A 12,872-nucleotide genomic window follows, 5' to 3' on the forward strand; every position below is an offset into this window, starting at 1 on the left:
CTGATTACGGACTCTCTGACCTGGAGAGCCAAGGATGACCTAGTAGTTGACGTTAGAAAAGTACGTCACATGTAAAAGTGTGTGGACGCTCTGTGGACTTCTATCATTAAGCCATTTGTTCAAAGATAATTTGTTTCCATTGAGGGGAAACCTTAATGCTATCATACTGTTTGGTTGTACACACTAGCGCTAGTTTGAGGTTATGTTTTTTTTTTTTTTTTTTTTTTACATGTTTGTCTCGCTCTTTAGGTGTTTAAATGAGTTCAATTTATTTGTATTACCACCATTTTTGCTATCTATAACATTTAAATCATATTAACATCAATGATATTATATGTAACAGTGATCAATAATGGGACATTTCTGTTACTTTATGTATCTGTGGTGAATACTTTTACCTCAGTTTTAAGTTTTAAAAAACAAGACAATTTCTGATCGCATTGCTTTTGTCATCCTCTTAGCGAGAAGAATGATTTTACTAGTTGGGAACAGGCTGCCCACCCCCCTACAAACATTAGGTTAGAGATACACTACAACTCCTGAAGCTAGAAAAGATTAGACTGGCTCTCCTAATGATAATTTCAGCAGGATATGGCAACCTTTTATTAGATATCTGCTCGAACAAACATGAGATTTTGTCCTATATGTCATTTATATAATGTTTTTTTTTTACTATTACTGAAAACCACATGTTTTTGTCGATCTTGTCGATGATACAATGTCCATTCATTTTCTCTTTTTCTCCTGCTTGTTCCCTGGGGTGGGGGGTGCGGGTGGGAAAAAAGTTTGTTCTTGCATTTCTATTTGACAATTTCTTAATTGTAGTAGAAATAAGTAGAAAATCAGTATGTCTCTACTACAACTTATTGTTTATATTTGTCCAAAACCTTGAACCTTTTAAGTGGGGAAAAAATGAACTATGAAGTATGAAGACAACCAGGCAGATGTGAAGTATGCAGATAAAATCTGTCCTAATGAGATTGTTCATATCTCAAGGAGACATTCAGTCGCCCATTTCTCCGAGAACCAAACCTTACGATGAGAGCCATCAGATAAATGGATAGAACAGACGCAAACCTAATTGACTCAGGAGAACATCGACGTCTCTCTGGACCACGCAGCCTGAAAACACTGTCCTCCACAGTGTCCCCATGAGAGACCAGAGCCAGGGGGACACTCAGCTGTGTTTGTCGTGTGGGCCGACCATCAGGTGTCTGTGTGTCATTGACTGACTGGGGGAATAATGGTGTAAAATTGCTGGCTTAAAATGCTATAAAGCCATTAACACAGACTGCAGTTCAGTATAAAGTCAACAAAAGGCAACGATTGTGTGATTGTATAGTGCATTCCATAAAAACTCATCAATAGTCAGAGTATAAATAAATATTTTAGACAGCCCTAACTGATGGCAACTAAAATTAAACCCTAAAAGATGAAGATAAACAAAATAAACAACGAAAGAAGAAGCAAGTAAAACATAAAACAGCTCCATGTTGCCTTTAAAAAAGAGACATTTCAATCAAAAGAGATATTAAAGTTGACTGTGGACTAGAGGCACCTTTTCTACTTTACTGTTTCTAGCCAACACACAGTCTGTCTCTGAATAACATGCAGAATATAGGGAATACTTCAGCCAAATAAAAATGTAATTTGTCATATATATTATAGTTTTCTACCATATCTTTGGAATAGGTTTGTTTTCAGACACATTTCTTATTTTTATTCCTTTTATAAAGGTTAATTGTGGTTTAATTTTCACAGTGATATGTTTGGAAGAGATTGATCAATAGATTTTTGAGATAGATACACACTTTATCTATTAAGAATAAATAACATCTGTCTGAGTCTGACAACACTCAGTCTGCCTCAGTTAATTGAACTGAGTCGGTTTTCTGTGGGATGGTTTGGGCTGGGGCCTGGGGCCATTGCCGAGGATGCCGCCGTCACATGCGTCAGTCGGGCAGGAAACTGAATCCTTACTGAAGAAATCAGAAGAAACACAACCTGAACATGACTGAGATTTAAAATGGTTTCAAATTGTTTAAAATATTAGGACTGTACAACATTTACTCTGTTCATTGTGCCTTAGTTCAAACCTAATCTTCTTGGATGTGGAGTTTATAAATTATGGTGGTTTGCTGTAGATTGAACTACAATCCATGAGTTTATTAGTTGGCAGGCTGAAAATAAATTGGCTTCAACTTATTTTGATTATTGTAAGAGATTTAACAGATAGCCTAAATTTCTGCTCAATGTGAAATTTTCCTTGTGACCATTATACAGTAGATTGCGTTTAACTTAATTTCAATCTAAATTGTGTAATCTGCAAAGAAACACAACTATAGCCTAAATGTCATGTTGACCATTTAACTTTTCAATTTGCAAAATACATTTAATGTGTTTGTGCATTTTCTTTATTATTTTGCTATTGATTCCTGATACATTTACATAAGACTTGTAACAATGTATTCTCACACTGTTAATGCATAATGTCTTCTATCCATTAATATTAAAGGTCCAACCAGTGATTTAAAAAATAAAAATACATAACTTAGATAAATATCCACACATGTGCAGTAAACTGAACACTTTAAATGTTTGTTAACTCTATGGAAATATTTATCTTAACTTCTTTGTTCACAAACATTATCCAAACTGTGTTGCAGTAATATGTGCATGAAAATACTTGAATAGCTTCCAGAGTTCGTGATATATAAAACAGTCTGGGAGAAAATGGAGAAAAAGGTTCACTGACACAACTATGTAAACATGGTTGTGTAAACGAAAGTATTTTGTCGACATTTTTATGTAACAGGTATGACTCTGTGAGGAAGTGTAACAGCAATACAAAATGGCTCATTAAATGTGTTTTCAGGCCATTGAACCTTCATCCTCTTTCCTCTCGACTGCCTCGCCTTTTCCTTTCACAATAAATGTATCCTGTTTTCAATCGTGAATCGACAGTAAATGACCATATAGCTACAGACGACTTTGACTCATATGGAAATTATCACTGGTCAAAATGCAGCGCGAGAACCTTCTGTCTGTTTTGATCATAAACCTGTTGCATTGTGGGAGGCAAAAGACCTTAAGTGCTGAGCCAATTAAAATCACTAGAGATTTATGTTAAGTTGTGAACAAATTGCTCTGTGGAGTATTTAAAAAAAGAAAGAAAGAAATGTTTGACCACCTCGACCTGTGTTTTATACACTTCATAAAACCACTTAACAACAAACCATACAACGTGGCAATAAAATAAAAGTCAATGCATTTGTGGTTGTTTTGTTCTCTAAAGCTGCTAGATCCTGTCAATAGCTTTTCCCTTTGAGATGTGTGACAGAAATGAAATGCCTGAGAGCTCCTGGCTCCACCTGCTGAACACAGGAACAATGTTCATGTTGCCTGGCCCCAGGTTTATGATTGATTGATTTCTTTTGAGAAAAAAACAACAACATACTGTACATACACAATGCATAGACAAAAAGAAACAGACTGATAACCATTCATAACGATGGTGCTAATAAACAAATGTGAAGAACTGTATAATCCCCTATAGAAAATTCACTATAGTCAAACTATCCTTTTAACCAAAAACAACGTGGAGGTTTATTGTTAATAAAAAAAAGAACTGATAAATAATTTGATCAGGAAAGATGGCTGGACTTTAATCAATGGTTTGAGTTGGCAGTTGGGTAAGGTGCTTTCACATCTAGAAAAATATTCTCCTTTTGAATCCAGAGCTTAATTGGGAATTTTAGATTTTCTAAATATCAAGGTAATTCTTGTCAGTAGCTACATTCAGTGGTTCATTTGTAGCAAGGAGGAACTGATAACAGCAAATTCTGTGTTACTAATTATCATACAAAAAGTCAACAAACACGAGTTAAAACATATAGGCACTCTATTACTTTTTATATACAGTCTCTAATCTAGAACAAGTGATGAGTCCATTGCCTCCTCCAGTCCTGCAGAGGGCGCTGTGACCTGACAGCTCCTCCTGTCCCTGCGCGGTGAAGGAGGAGGACAGGGACAGGGACAGCTGGAGCAGCGTGGTGGTGTAGACAGGGAGCAGGGAGAGACCTTGAATGTGCTGCTGCAGCTTGTAAACTTTACAGACATGACAGTGTTTTGTATTTAACTTGTCAGATAATCGACTCGGAGCAACAGACAATAGTTGAGGTGAGTCTCACTGGTTGTGCATGCTAACAGAGGAAGCTAACTCAGCTGTGTGGTAAATACCGGTAAGCTGCGTCTCTTGTCAGTTAGATAAACCTCGTTTTCTGAACCCACTTCATTTAACAAACATGTGGATAGTTCAAAGGACCAAACTGATACCTGAGTTGTAACGACCTTGACCTCACCTGTGCTGTAGTTGTTGCATGATGGGACTACAATTTACTGTAGTTCCCTTTAAGTGAGCACTTCCTGTTTAGTTAGATTACATTCATATTAATATTATTTAAGAAAATGCAGTGGGTTTTAAATCATATTTATTAGCAATATTTACTGAAGCATTCAAGTACAAAAACTTAAAATACTCAAAATTGGCCTACTTCACTGTGTACACTGTGCAACTAAACCAGAGGTAAAGTAGCTCGTATTTGTTCTACCCAGTTGTTTTTGAGAGTAGTTGAATAACAGATGCTCTTCCTGTTTCCCCTCACTTAAAATAATGTGTAAGGTTATTCACATTAAATCCTCTCTTCATGAATGTTTTTTTTGTTTCAGAAGGATGTTGGTTTAACTGTGTTGTTTTTCTGGGAGATATAATTAGTGGTGCTGCTGTTGGCTTGTATTATATTTTACTGATGAGTGTCATATTTTGCCTCCGTTTATGTCAACGGATTATGAGTAAAATATACAAAACAGTTTCAACTCAAACAGAGCATTAGCATTAGTGGGCAATTAATCAAACATCTTATTGAATATCTAATAGTTTCAGCTGAGCTCTTGTTTGATCTATTCTCTGCAACAGCTGCACATCTGGATCCACCATGGAGCCTGTCATGTGTCACGTTTGGCCGAGAGTCCTCCAGCGCCTCCGCAGAACGTTGATTCTTCCTAAGAGGAATCACTCGGGCTGCCCTGAACACACCGCTGCTCCTGCCTCCTCCCGCTCCAGACACGTCAGACCCACGCTGCTGGTGTCGCGGCTCTACCAGCCGTCGAGCCTGCGTGACGTGGGGCAGGAGAGCCGGCTGCAGGGAGAGATGACCTGTAAGAGTCAGAGGCTCATGCAGCAGGCGGGGCTCATCCACCCATCCAACCCGGGGTGCTACTACTACCTGCCTGCCATCGTTCGCTCCATGGAGAAGCTGGTGAGACATTTTGTTGACTGGTAAAGATCAAGGTGGATCATCTTATGGTCTGTTGTCTTCTTGATATTGCATCTCATCATGACGGTTTATTCATCATGTCATGTAATATTCAAGTTGTTTCGATATTTTCATATGCAGATTATGTGATTGTTATATGAATTGTACTGTGCAGGCTTTGTAGCTTTGTTGATCATGTATATATATTTTTCATATTTTTTTCAGCAGTTTTTGATATTGACACCTATGTCATCGCACAACCTGTCGGGTGATCCCTCGAATTGATTTAAGCAGGTGCATCTCTGCAGTAGCTTCATGTCTGATGACCCATGACGTTGCATGTGGTGATATTCATATGAAATATTCGGGAGCATACTCTAGTGTGCGGACTCTATTTTTCTATTTTTGATTCGGATCCTCTTTTGGTGCCATGTACACAAATATGATGCATATGTTCTCATTTTGGTTTCATAAAATCTAATGGCTGCTTTGTATTATCAAAAAGGTGAGAGTGATCGACCAGGAGATGCAGGGGATCGGTGGGCAGAAGCTGGACATGCCCAGTTTGTGCTCGGCTGATCTCTGGAAAACCAGCGAGCGCTGGGACCTGATGGGGAAGGAGCTGCTCCGTCTGAAAGACCGCCACGGGATCGACTACTGTTTGAGTCCCACACACGAGGAGGCAGTGACGACTCTGGTGGCTCACCAGGCAAACCTCTCCTACAGACAGTTCCCCCTGCTTCTCTATCAGGTAAACATTCAGCCTGTTATCATCCACCAGCGCATTTGTTACGGCAAACTACAGTTTTACATCGAGATTTCTTTTCTATAAAACAGATCACCCGCAAATTCAGGGATGAGCCGAAGCCGAGGTTCGGTCTTCTTCGAGGGAGGGAGTTCTACATGAAGGACATGTACTCGTTTGACGTGAGCGAGGAAGCAGCTTACCAGACATATGAGTCTGTGTGCCAGGCGTACACGCGGCTCTTTGCCCGGCTGGGCCTGCGTTGCGTTCAGGTGCAGGCGGACACGGGAAACATCGGCGGTAAACTCTCTCATGAGTTCCAGCTGCCGGCGGACATCGGTGAGGATCGACTTCTGGTCTGTGGGAACTGCTCCTTCTCTGCGAATGTAGAGACCATGTCCTCGGACAGAACTGACTGCCCTCAGTGTGAAACAGGCACACTGGAAGAGTCAAAGGGCATAGAGGTCGGCCACACCTTTTACCTGGGGAAAAAGTATTCTCAAGTATTCAACGCCACCTTCAGCAATACCCAGAACAAGCTTAGTGTTGCTGAAATGGGCTGCTATGGTCTTGGAGTGACCCGTATCCTTGCTGCAGCCGTTGAGGTGATGTCAACAGAGGAGGGGATCCGCTGGCCGGGGCTTCTCGCCCCCTACCAGGTTTGTGTTTTACCGCCGAAGAAAGGCAGTAAAATGGATGAAGTGGCAGTTTTAGCTGACGACCTGGTTCACACCCTGGGAGAGGCGCTGCCTCAGTTGAGAGGCGAAGTGGTTCTTGATGACCGTACACAGATGACCATTGGAAAGAGACTGAAGGACGCCGGCAGACTGGGTTATCCATATGTTATTGTAGTAGGACAGGGAGCCGTAGAGGACGTCCCCAAGTTTGAGGTGATCTGTCAGCAGACAGGTGAGACGATGTTCCTCAGTGAAGATGGACTGATAGATCTACTGCGAAGAGTGGAAACTGTATGAATCTATTTAAGTGTTTTTGTTTGGTATGTAGGAAGCAAAAATGTGTGAGTGAGGTGGTGGGAAGAGAAGTTAAAATCCTTGTATGTTTATGCAAATGTTTTATGTCACTAATGGGTTCTATATTTGGTTTACAAAGTTTTAAATCCGGAGTTTACAAACTTGATGACATTTGCTGATCGACATTAACTCACTGTCACAACAAAAGCTTTGTAATGAACCTTAGGATATGAAATTACATTTATTTTTCTGTGATATAAGAATGTGAATTGTTTATCTGATTTGCAGACCTTAATGGTCCTGTACCAATAAAATCATGAACGCACAAATATAAGCAGAATAATGATGAATATTTCTTTTGTGATTTAATTTGCACTTGTATTTGTAAATAGAAATGTTGCCACTGTACAACTGAATGATAACTTGTGCCAAGGGCTGTAAATACAACCATAACCTGCATAATTCAAGGAAAATAGAAAATGAAAGACTTCAGGTTACCTTTATACTTGATTCAACAAATCGCCATGGCTTGCCACATTTAGCATTTTATTGTTTAGATCATTTAGCTTTACTCTCTTCCTGCCTGGTCTTCTCTACTCTCCCCACAGGCTTTAATGTGTCCCACTTTACCCCCCCAACACCTGCTGGAGCATCTTTAATGTTACAGTGCGGCGAGACATCCCATTGCGGTATTACAGGGGACCGACCACAATTAACTGAGAGATAATGTACTGATAGTATCCCCAGTGGATTGATACAACTGGATGTTGCTGTTGCAGATTAATTTGACACTATCAGTATCTGGTAGTGTAAAATGAGGGATGAGAAGCTGCTATAGGGAGCAGCTCCCTCTGTTGGCAAAAACAAGCACAACACACTGCACTCTGCTCAAGTTCTCCTCTCCTGTCTTATACTGTGTAAAAAGGTTCATAGCTTTACAGTCTATGGTTCATAGTTTAAAATGGAGATAACTCTAGACCTCCCCTAGGCAATCTGATAAAATTTGTATTAAGTTTAAGTTTATTTGGCAGTAGGCTACATTGGTTTAAACGTTTAATATATTTCTTCAAATAATCTGAATCAGAAATACTTAGGCAATCCCTCAAGGGAGAATTACCATGCAACAGTGCACAGATACACAAACATATACTCGTTATAAACAAAAGAAGAAATAGACTAACTCCTTTGTTAAAAGTACTATTAATAGTTATGTAGCCTAATATTTACACACCAGTTACAGTTAGTTTATAGAGATATGCACATAATTTGCGATCCAGCACAGGAACTATATTTATTACGCTTGACTTTGATTTGGACTTGGTAAACGCATTCAATTATTTTTCATTTGATTCTAAAATTGTATATCATTCACTCTCTCTGGTCAGGAGGAAGTGGATCCATTGCACCGGCGCTCTGTTTCTGCACGGACAGATATCCGCGTCGCACTATTCGGTTACATGTGTAAACAGGGAGCTGGATGATTTCACTGCATTGCACCATAAGTAATGTTCTTAGAGAAGACGTGTTAGTGTTAGAAACTAAGCGTTGTGGTTTATTTTAGTCTTTTAAAACAGCACAAACGAGATTTTAAAGTAGATTTTGTCTGAAAATGGCGTCTCCAGCGGCGCAATACGACAGCGACGACGGCATGGACGAGTTTATGGACAAATTCAAGACGGAGAGATATAAAAAGGGGTTCAGTGAAGACAACTGGGAAGAGGTAACACTGACAAAAAGAAACCGTTCACTGTCAACCGTGGCCAGGAAGTTATTTCTATAATAATAAATGAGCTGTTAAAGCTTCACTAGTGGTGGTGGTGTTGTTGTTATGATGAGCCAGTTAGCAGCTAACTAACATTTCTGGCCTTTATCCTGAGTGACTCCTCTGTCTTTCTGTTTCTTCCAGGAGTTTAATAAAATACCAATGTTCATGAAGACAGCGCCTGAGGAGATTGACCCTAAAACACACCCCGAGCTGGCTACTATCCAGGCCATTCTCCACGATGACGACAGACCTCCAGAGGGTAAGACCAGAGTTTATTCCCAGTGCTCAGAATAAACTGAGGAGAAATGGTCTTTCTAAACATAAGAAACAGTTGATGATTGGGTTCCTTCCTCCTGCAGAGCAAGCAGAGTGGCTGAAGAATGAGGGGAATGAGTTTTTCAAAGAGAAGAACTATGAAAAGGCCATACTGTCCTACACAGCAGGTCTAAAGAAGAAATGTGGAGACCGGGAGCTCAACACTGTTCTTCTCACCAACAGAGCTGCAGCACACTTTCATATTGGTAAAACATTATTCATCTCAATGCCATACTGATTTATAACACATACGGTAAATGTATTGTCAGCACCAGGGGATGTGAACTGTTATTCACACGCTTTAAAAAACTTGATATCTGTTAAACTTATGTCTCTTATGTATATGTTTATCACAGGTAACATGCGCTCTGCACTGAACGATGCTGTGTCGGCCAAGAAGATCAAACCAGGTCATCTCAAAGCCTTGATCAGAGGTGTGTGATATACTGTATCTACTGTATAATGTACATAATACACTGTGTGCACAACAATATGTATAAGTACTCACAACACAATTTAATGTGTCATAGTAATTATGAGAATCAAATAAAATCAATTAAATTATTAAGTTTTATTATGTAGAGTATATCAGTATATATAGGGACATATCCCTATACTGGATGTATATAGGGATATAAGTATACCTATGTAACCTAACCCTAACCCTATATAGTATCTTTAACACAACTCAAGATGTTTAGGTCAATGGATGGATATTTTTTCCCCCTACGTGAGATAATCAAGTACAATTACATATTAGTAATTGTATATATCAGGGATTTTAACAGGAATTAATTAAAACATAGTACATTCAAAATCCATCCATCTACCATAACAGTGTCTGCTCTGGCAAAACTCATGGATGCACTGTACTGTGGGAAGGTACAAGTCTATTTACTGGGTCTCTGCCGTTGTTTATATAATTCCAGCCACCAGAGCAACCATAACAAACCACAAGAGTGTAAGAATATCCATGTTTAAATATGTAAATGGTTATGTTTATGCAGGAGCCCAGTGTTGTATAGAGCTGCGCAACTTCTCAGACGCCATCCAGTGGTGTGAAGAAGGACTTCAAGCAAATCCCACTGACAAGAAGCTGCTGGAGCTGAGAGCTGCTGCAGATAAACACAAGGTACAGTCGCTGCTGAGTTCACCTGACTCTGAGCTGAAGGTTTTGAAGGGAGAGTGTATTGCACTGTGGACATTTTTGGACACTAAGTCAAGCACAAACTAATCTCTGTTCATATTTTGTTTCTCAGAGAGCTGCAGAGAGAGACGCCAGGAAAGCCAGGGTCAAAGAAAAAAAGTTGCATGGTGAGAAAGAAGCTCTTCTGGCTGCTATAAAGGTAAGTGTCCAGATGACAGAGCCAAAACCGTCTTTTTTCTGAATGAAATCAAACGTAACACATTTTTCTGTGCTTTACACAGGATCGAGGTATCAAGCTTCTGCTGTCCGCGAAGCCTCAGCGTGGTTCGGATGATGAGGATGAGGATGTAGGCTCCCGCTCCTCTGCAGCCATTTCACAGCTGAACCTGGACGGCCTCAGCTCCCAGGAGGCCACAGGGGCTCAGGTCTTCATGGACGAGCAGGGCTCTCTGCACTGGCCAGTTCTCCTCCTGTATCCTGAACACCAACAGAGTGATTTCATCTCAGCTTTCTGCGAGAACAACTGGTCAGCTTCCCTTCATGTCCAGTTTAATATCCTCATTCATGAATAAAGGAACTGTCTATTTATAAAAAATACTGATATAATGCAGCGTTAATAAGTGAAATGTTTATTCAATCACTCTCTCACTGTATCGTTCTCTTTGCCTCGCACTGTTCAGTTTCATGGATCACCTGGCGGTCATGTTTGGAGAGGAACTCCCACCTTGGGACTCAGACAGAAAATATCACCCCCAAAATCTGCAGGTTTGTATATTTACCATCATTGAGCAGTCAAATCACACCTGGTGGCTTTTTACCATAAGAAATGTCAGGAATAATTCAGAATAAGCTGGGATTCTCTTATTTTTTATTTTTTTCTAATAAACTACTGCAAAGCGTAATCAGCATATTATGCAGTCATATTTTTAACTAATTCAACTACTGTTTTCATATAATTAGGTGATAAATATTTAAGAGTGTAACTGTCAAACAAGGATCATACATCATGTAAGTTAACCACATTTGACCTTTCCTTATTTTCCAGCTCTTCTTTGAGGATGCACAGAAGGAGACACTATACCAAGTAAAACCAGAGACGGCACTTTTAGAAGTGCTGCAACATAAAAGGTGTGTTTTGGTTTTTATTTCCTCATCATGGCCACTATCAATGATACCTAACAAGAACCATGAAAAGCTAGTGCTTCCTCATTCAGCAAATAATTCAGAGGAACCTGATGAAACTGTCACAGTTGGCTTGTGACCATGTTGTTATCCAAGTCAAGTAATCTGTATGTCCCTAGTCTTGTGTTATAGTATTTCAACTTACACTAAATGCTGAAACTGATTTTCCGTCTGTTGTGCTCTGTCGACAGGTTGTTTGTTAAGGCAGGCACTCCCAGCTTCATTGTTCTGGTGAAGGGCTCACCTTTCAGGAAGCAGTTTTTAACAGGGAAGAAAATACAAGGGTTGTGAAACCATGGCCTTCAAATCTCAGACTTTTGATACATACACATCTCATTTCTAACACCGAAGACTGACTTTGTCTTTGAAAAAGACACCAGAGCAAAAATGTATCTCGTGCCCAAGAGGTTAGTACACAAAATAAAATATAAAATAAATGGGTTCTCTAAACGTCATCCATGTGGGTTCTTTGTGTATCTGTCTGTTCAGAGGTAAAACTCCAAAAACAATGCTTTTTATTCAGGTTCAATATAATATTAATAGGCATAAACAATAAGTACTTGTAAATTAACATCAAATAAGTAACCCTCTATCACAGACCCCTTTTTTGGTGTACATATAGCCCCTTTTATTTAAAAAAAAAATAAAAATAAAAATACTATATAATAGAAGGTCACAGACCGAAAGCTTGCAGAAATAAATTGATTTATGCACAGCGTTGTGTGCGATTGCTGGTTTTGTTTGTCGACTTTAAAAAAAATATACAGAGAAAGTAACATGATAAGTCTGTGACTAAATAAATGTGGGGCTGAAGAGGGTTTGACTGTTTCTCTGGGGGTAGAGCCGTCGTTTACTGGAACTTAAAGGGATAGTTCAACATTTTGGCAAATTGGCCCATTGCCATAATCGCTATAGTCATAGCAGTAGGTTCGTTACCTTTATTTGTCGGTGTAAGCTATTTTTAGAACGGAGGAGCGGAGCGGCAGGCTGTTCAGAGCTACACTATGGAGGCTAATGGAATTTCTTGGTTTCCCTCATCAAACTCATCAAATACAAAATCCCAAAACTCCAAAACGCTTTCGTGGACAAGTTGTGACCTGCACATTCACCACGCTATGAGATAATAATGGAACGTTACGAAACGGAGCCGTTTTCGAGGTAAATGCAGAGACTGCTTGCTGAAAAACTGTCCCTGAACGCAACGCGCATCAGCGGTTTTGCATGAATTTACCTCTAAAACAACTCTGTCTCCTAACGTTCTATTATTATCTCATAGCGTGGTGATTGTGCAGCTCACAACTTGTCCACGAAAGCGTTTTGGAGTTTTGGGATTTTGTATTTGATGAGTTTGATGAGGGAAACCAAGAAATTCCATTAGCCTCCATAGTGTAGCTCTGAACAGCCTGCCGCTCCGCTCCTCCGTTCTAAAAAT

The 12,872-nt window shown here is 39.7% G+C and overlaps 2 protein-coding genes across 2 annotated transcripts; both read left to right on the top strand.

Moving 5' to 3' along the window:
• The first annotated feature begins 4,009 nt into the window (after positions 1–4,009).
• On the top strand, positions 4,010–7,352 carry pars2 (prolyl-tRNA synthetase 2, mitochondrial). Its single transcript, XM_083969732.1, has 4 exons — positions 4,010–4,179; positions 4,976–5,318; positions 5,821–6,066; positions 6,153–7,352. The coding sequence occupies exons 2-4, from the start codon at positions 4,995–4,997 to the stop codon at positions 7,032–7,034; spliced, it is 1,452 nt and encodes a 483-aa protein (XP_083825858.1). The 5' UTR covers positions 4,010–4,179; positions 4,976–4,994; the 3' UTR covers positions 7,035–7,352.
• Positions 7,353–8,469: 1,117 nt separating this feature from the next.
• Positions 8,470–12,060, top strand: ttc4 (tetratricopeptide repeat domain 4). The gene is made up of 10 exons (XM_083969865.1): positions 8,470–8,751; positions 8,938–9,055; positions 9,156–9,317; positions 9,468–9,545; positions 10,119–10,243; positions 10,371–10,457; positions 10,540–10,784; positions 10,939–11,023; positions 11,304–11,386; positions 11,632–12,060. Exons 1-10 carry the CDS (start codon positions 8,641–8,643, stop codon positions 11,729–11,731), a joined length of 1,194 nt encoding a protein of 397 aa, XP_083825991.1. The 5' UTR covers positions 8,470–8,640; the 3' UTR covers positions 11,732–12,060.
• The last annotated feature ends 812 nt before the right edge of the window (positions 12,061–12,872 follow it).

Source organism: Trachurus trachurus (genome assembly GCF_905171665.1).
Source record: "Trachurus trachurus genome assembly, chromosome: 4".
NCBI lineage: Eukaryota > Metazoa > Chordata > Actinopteri > Carangiformes > Carangidae > Trachurus > Trachurus trachurus.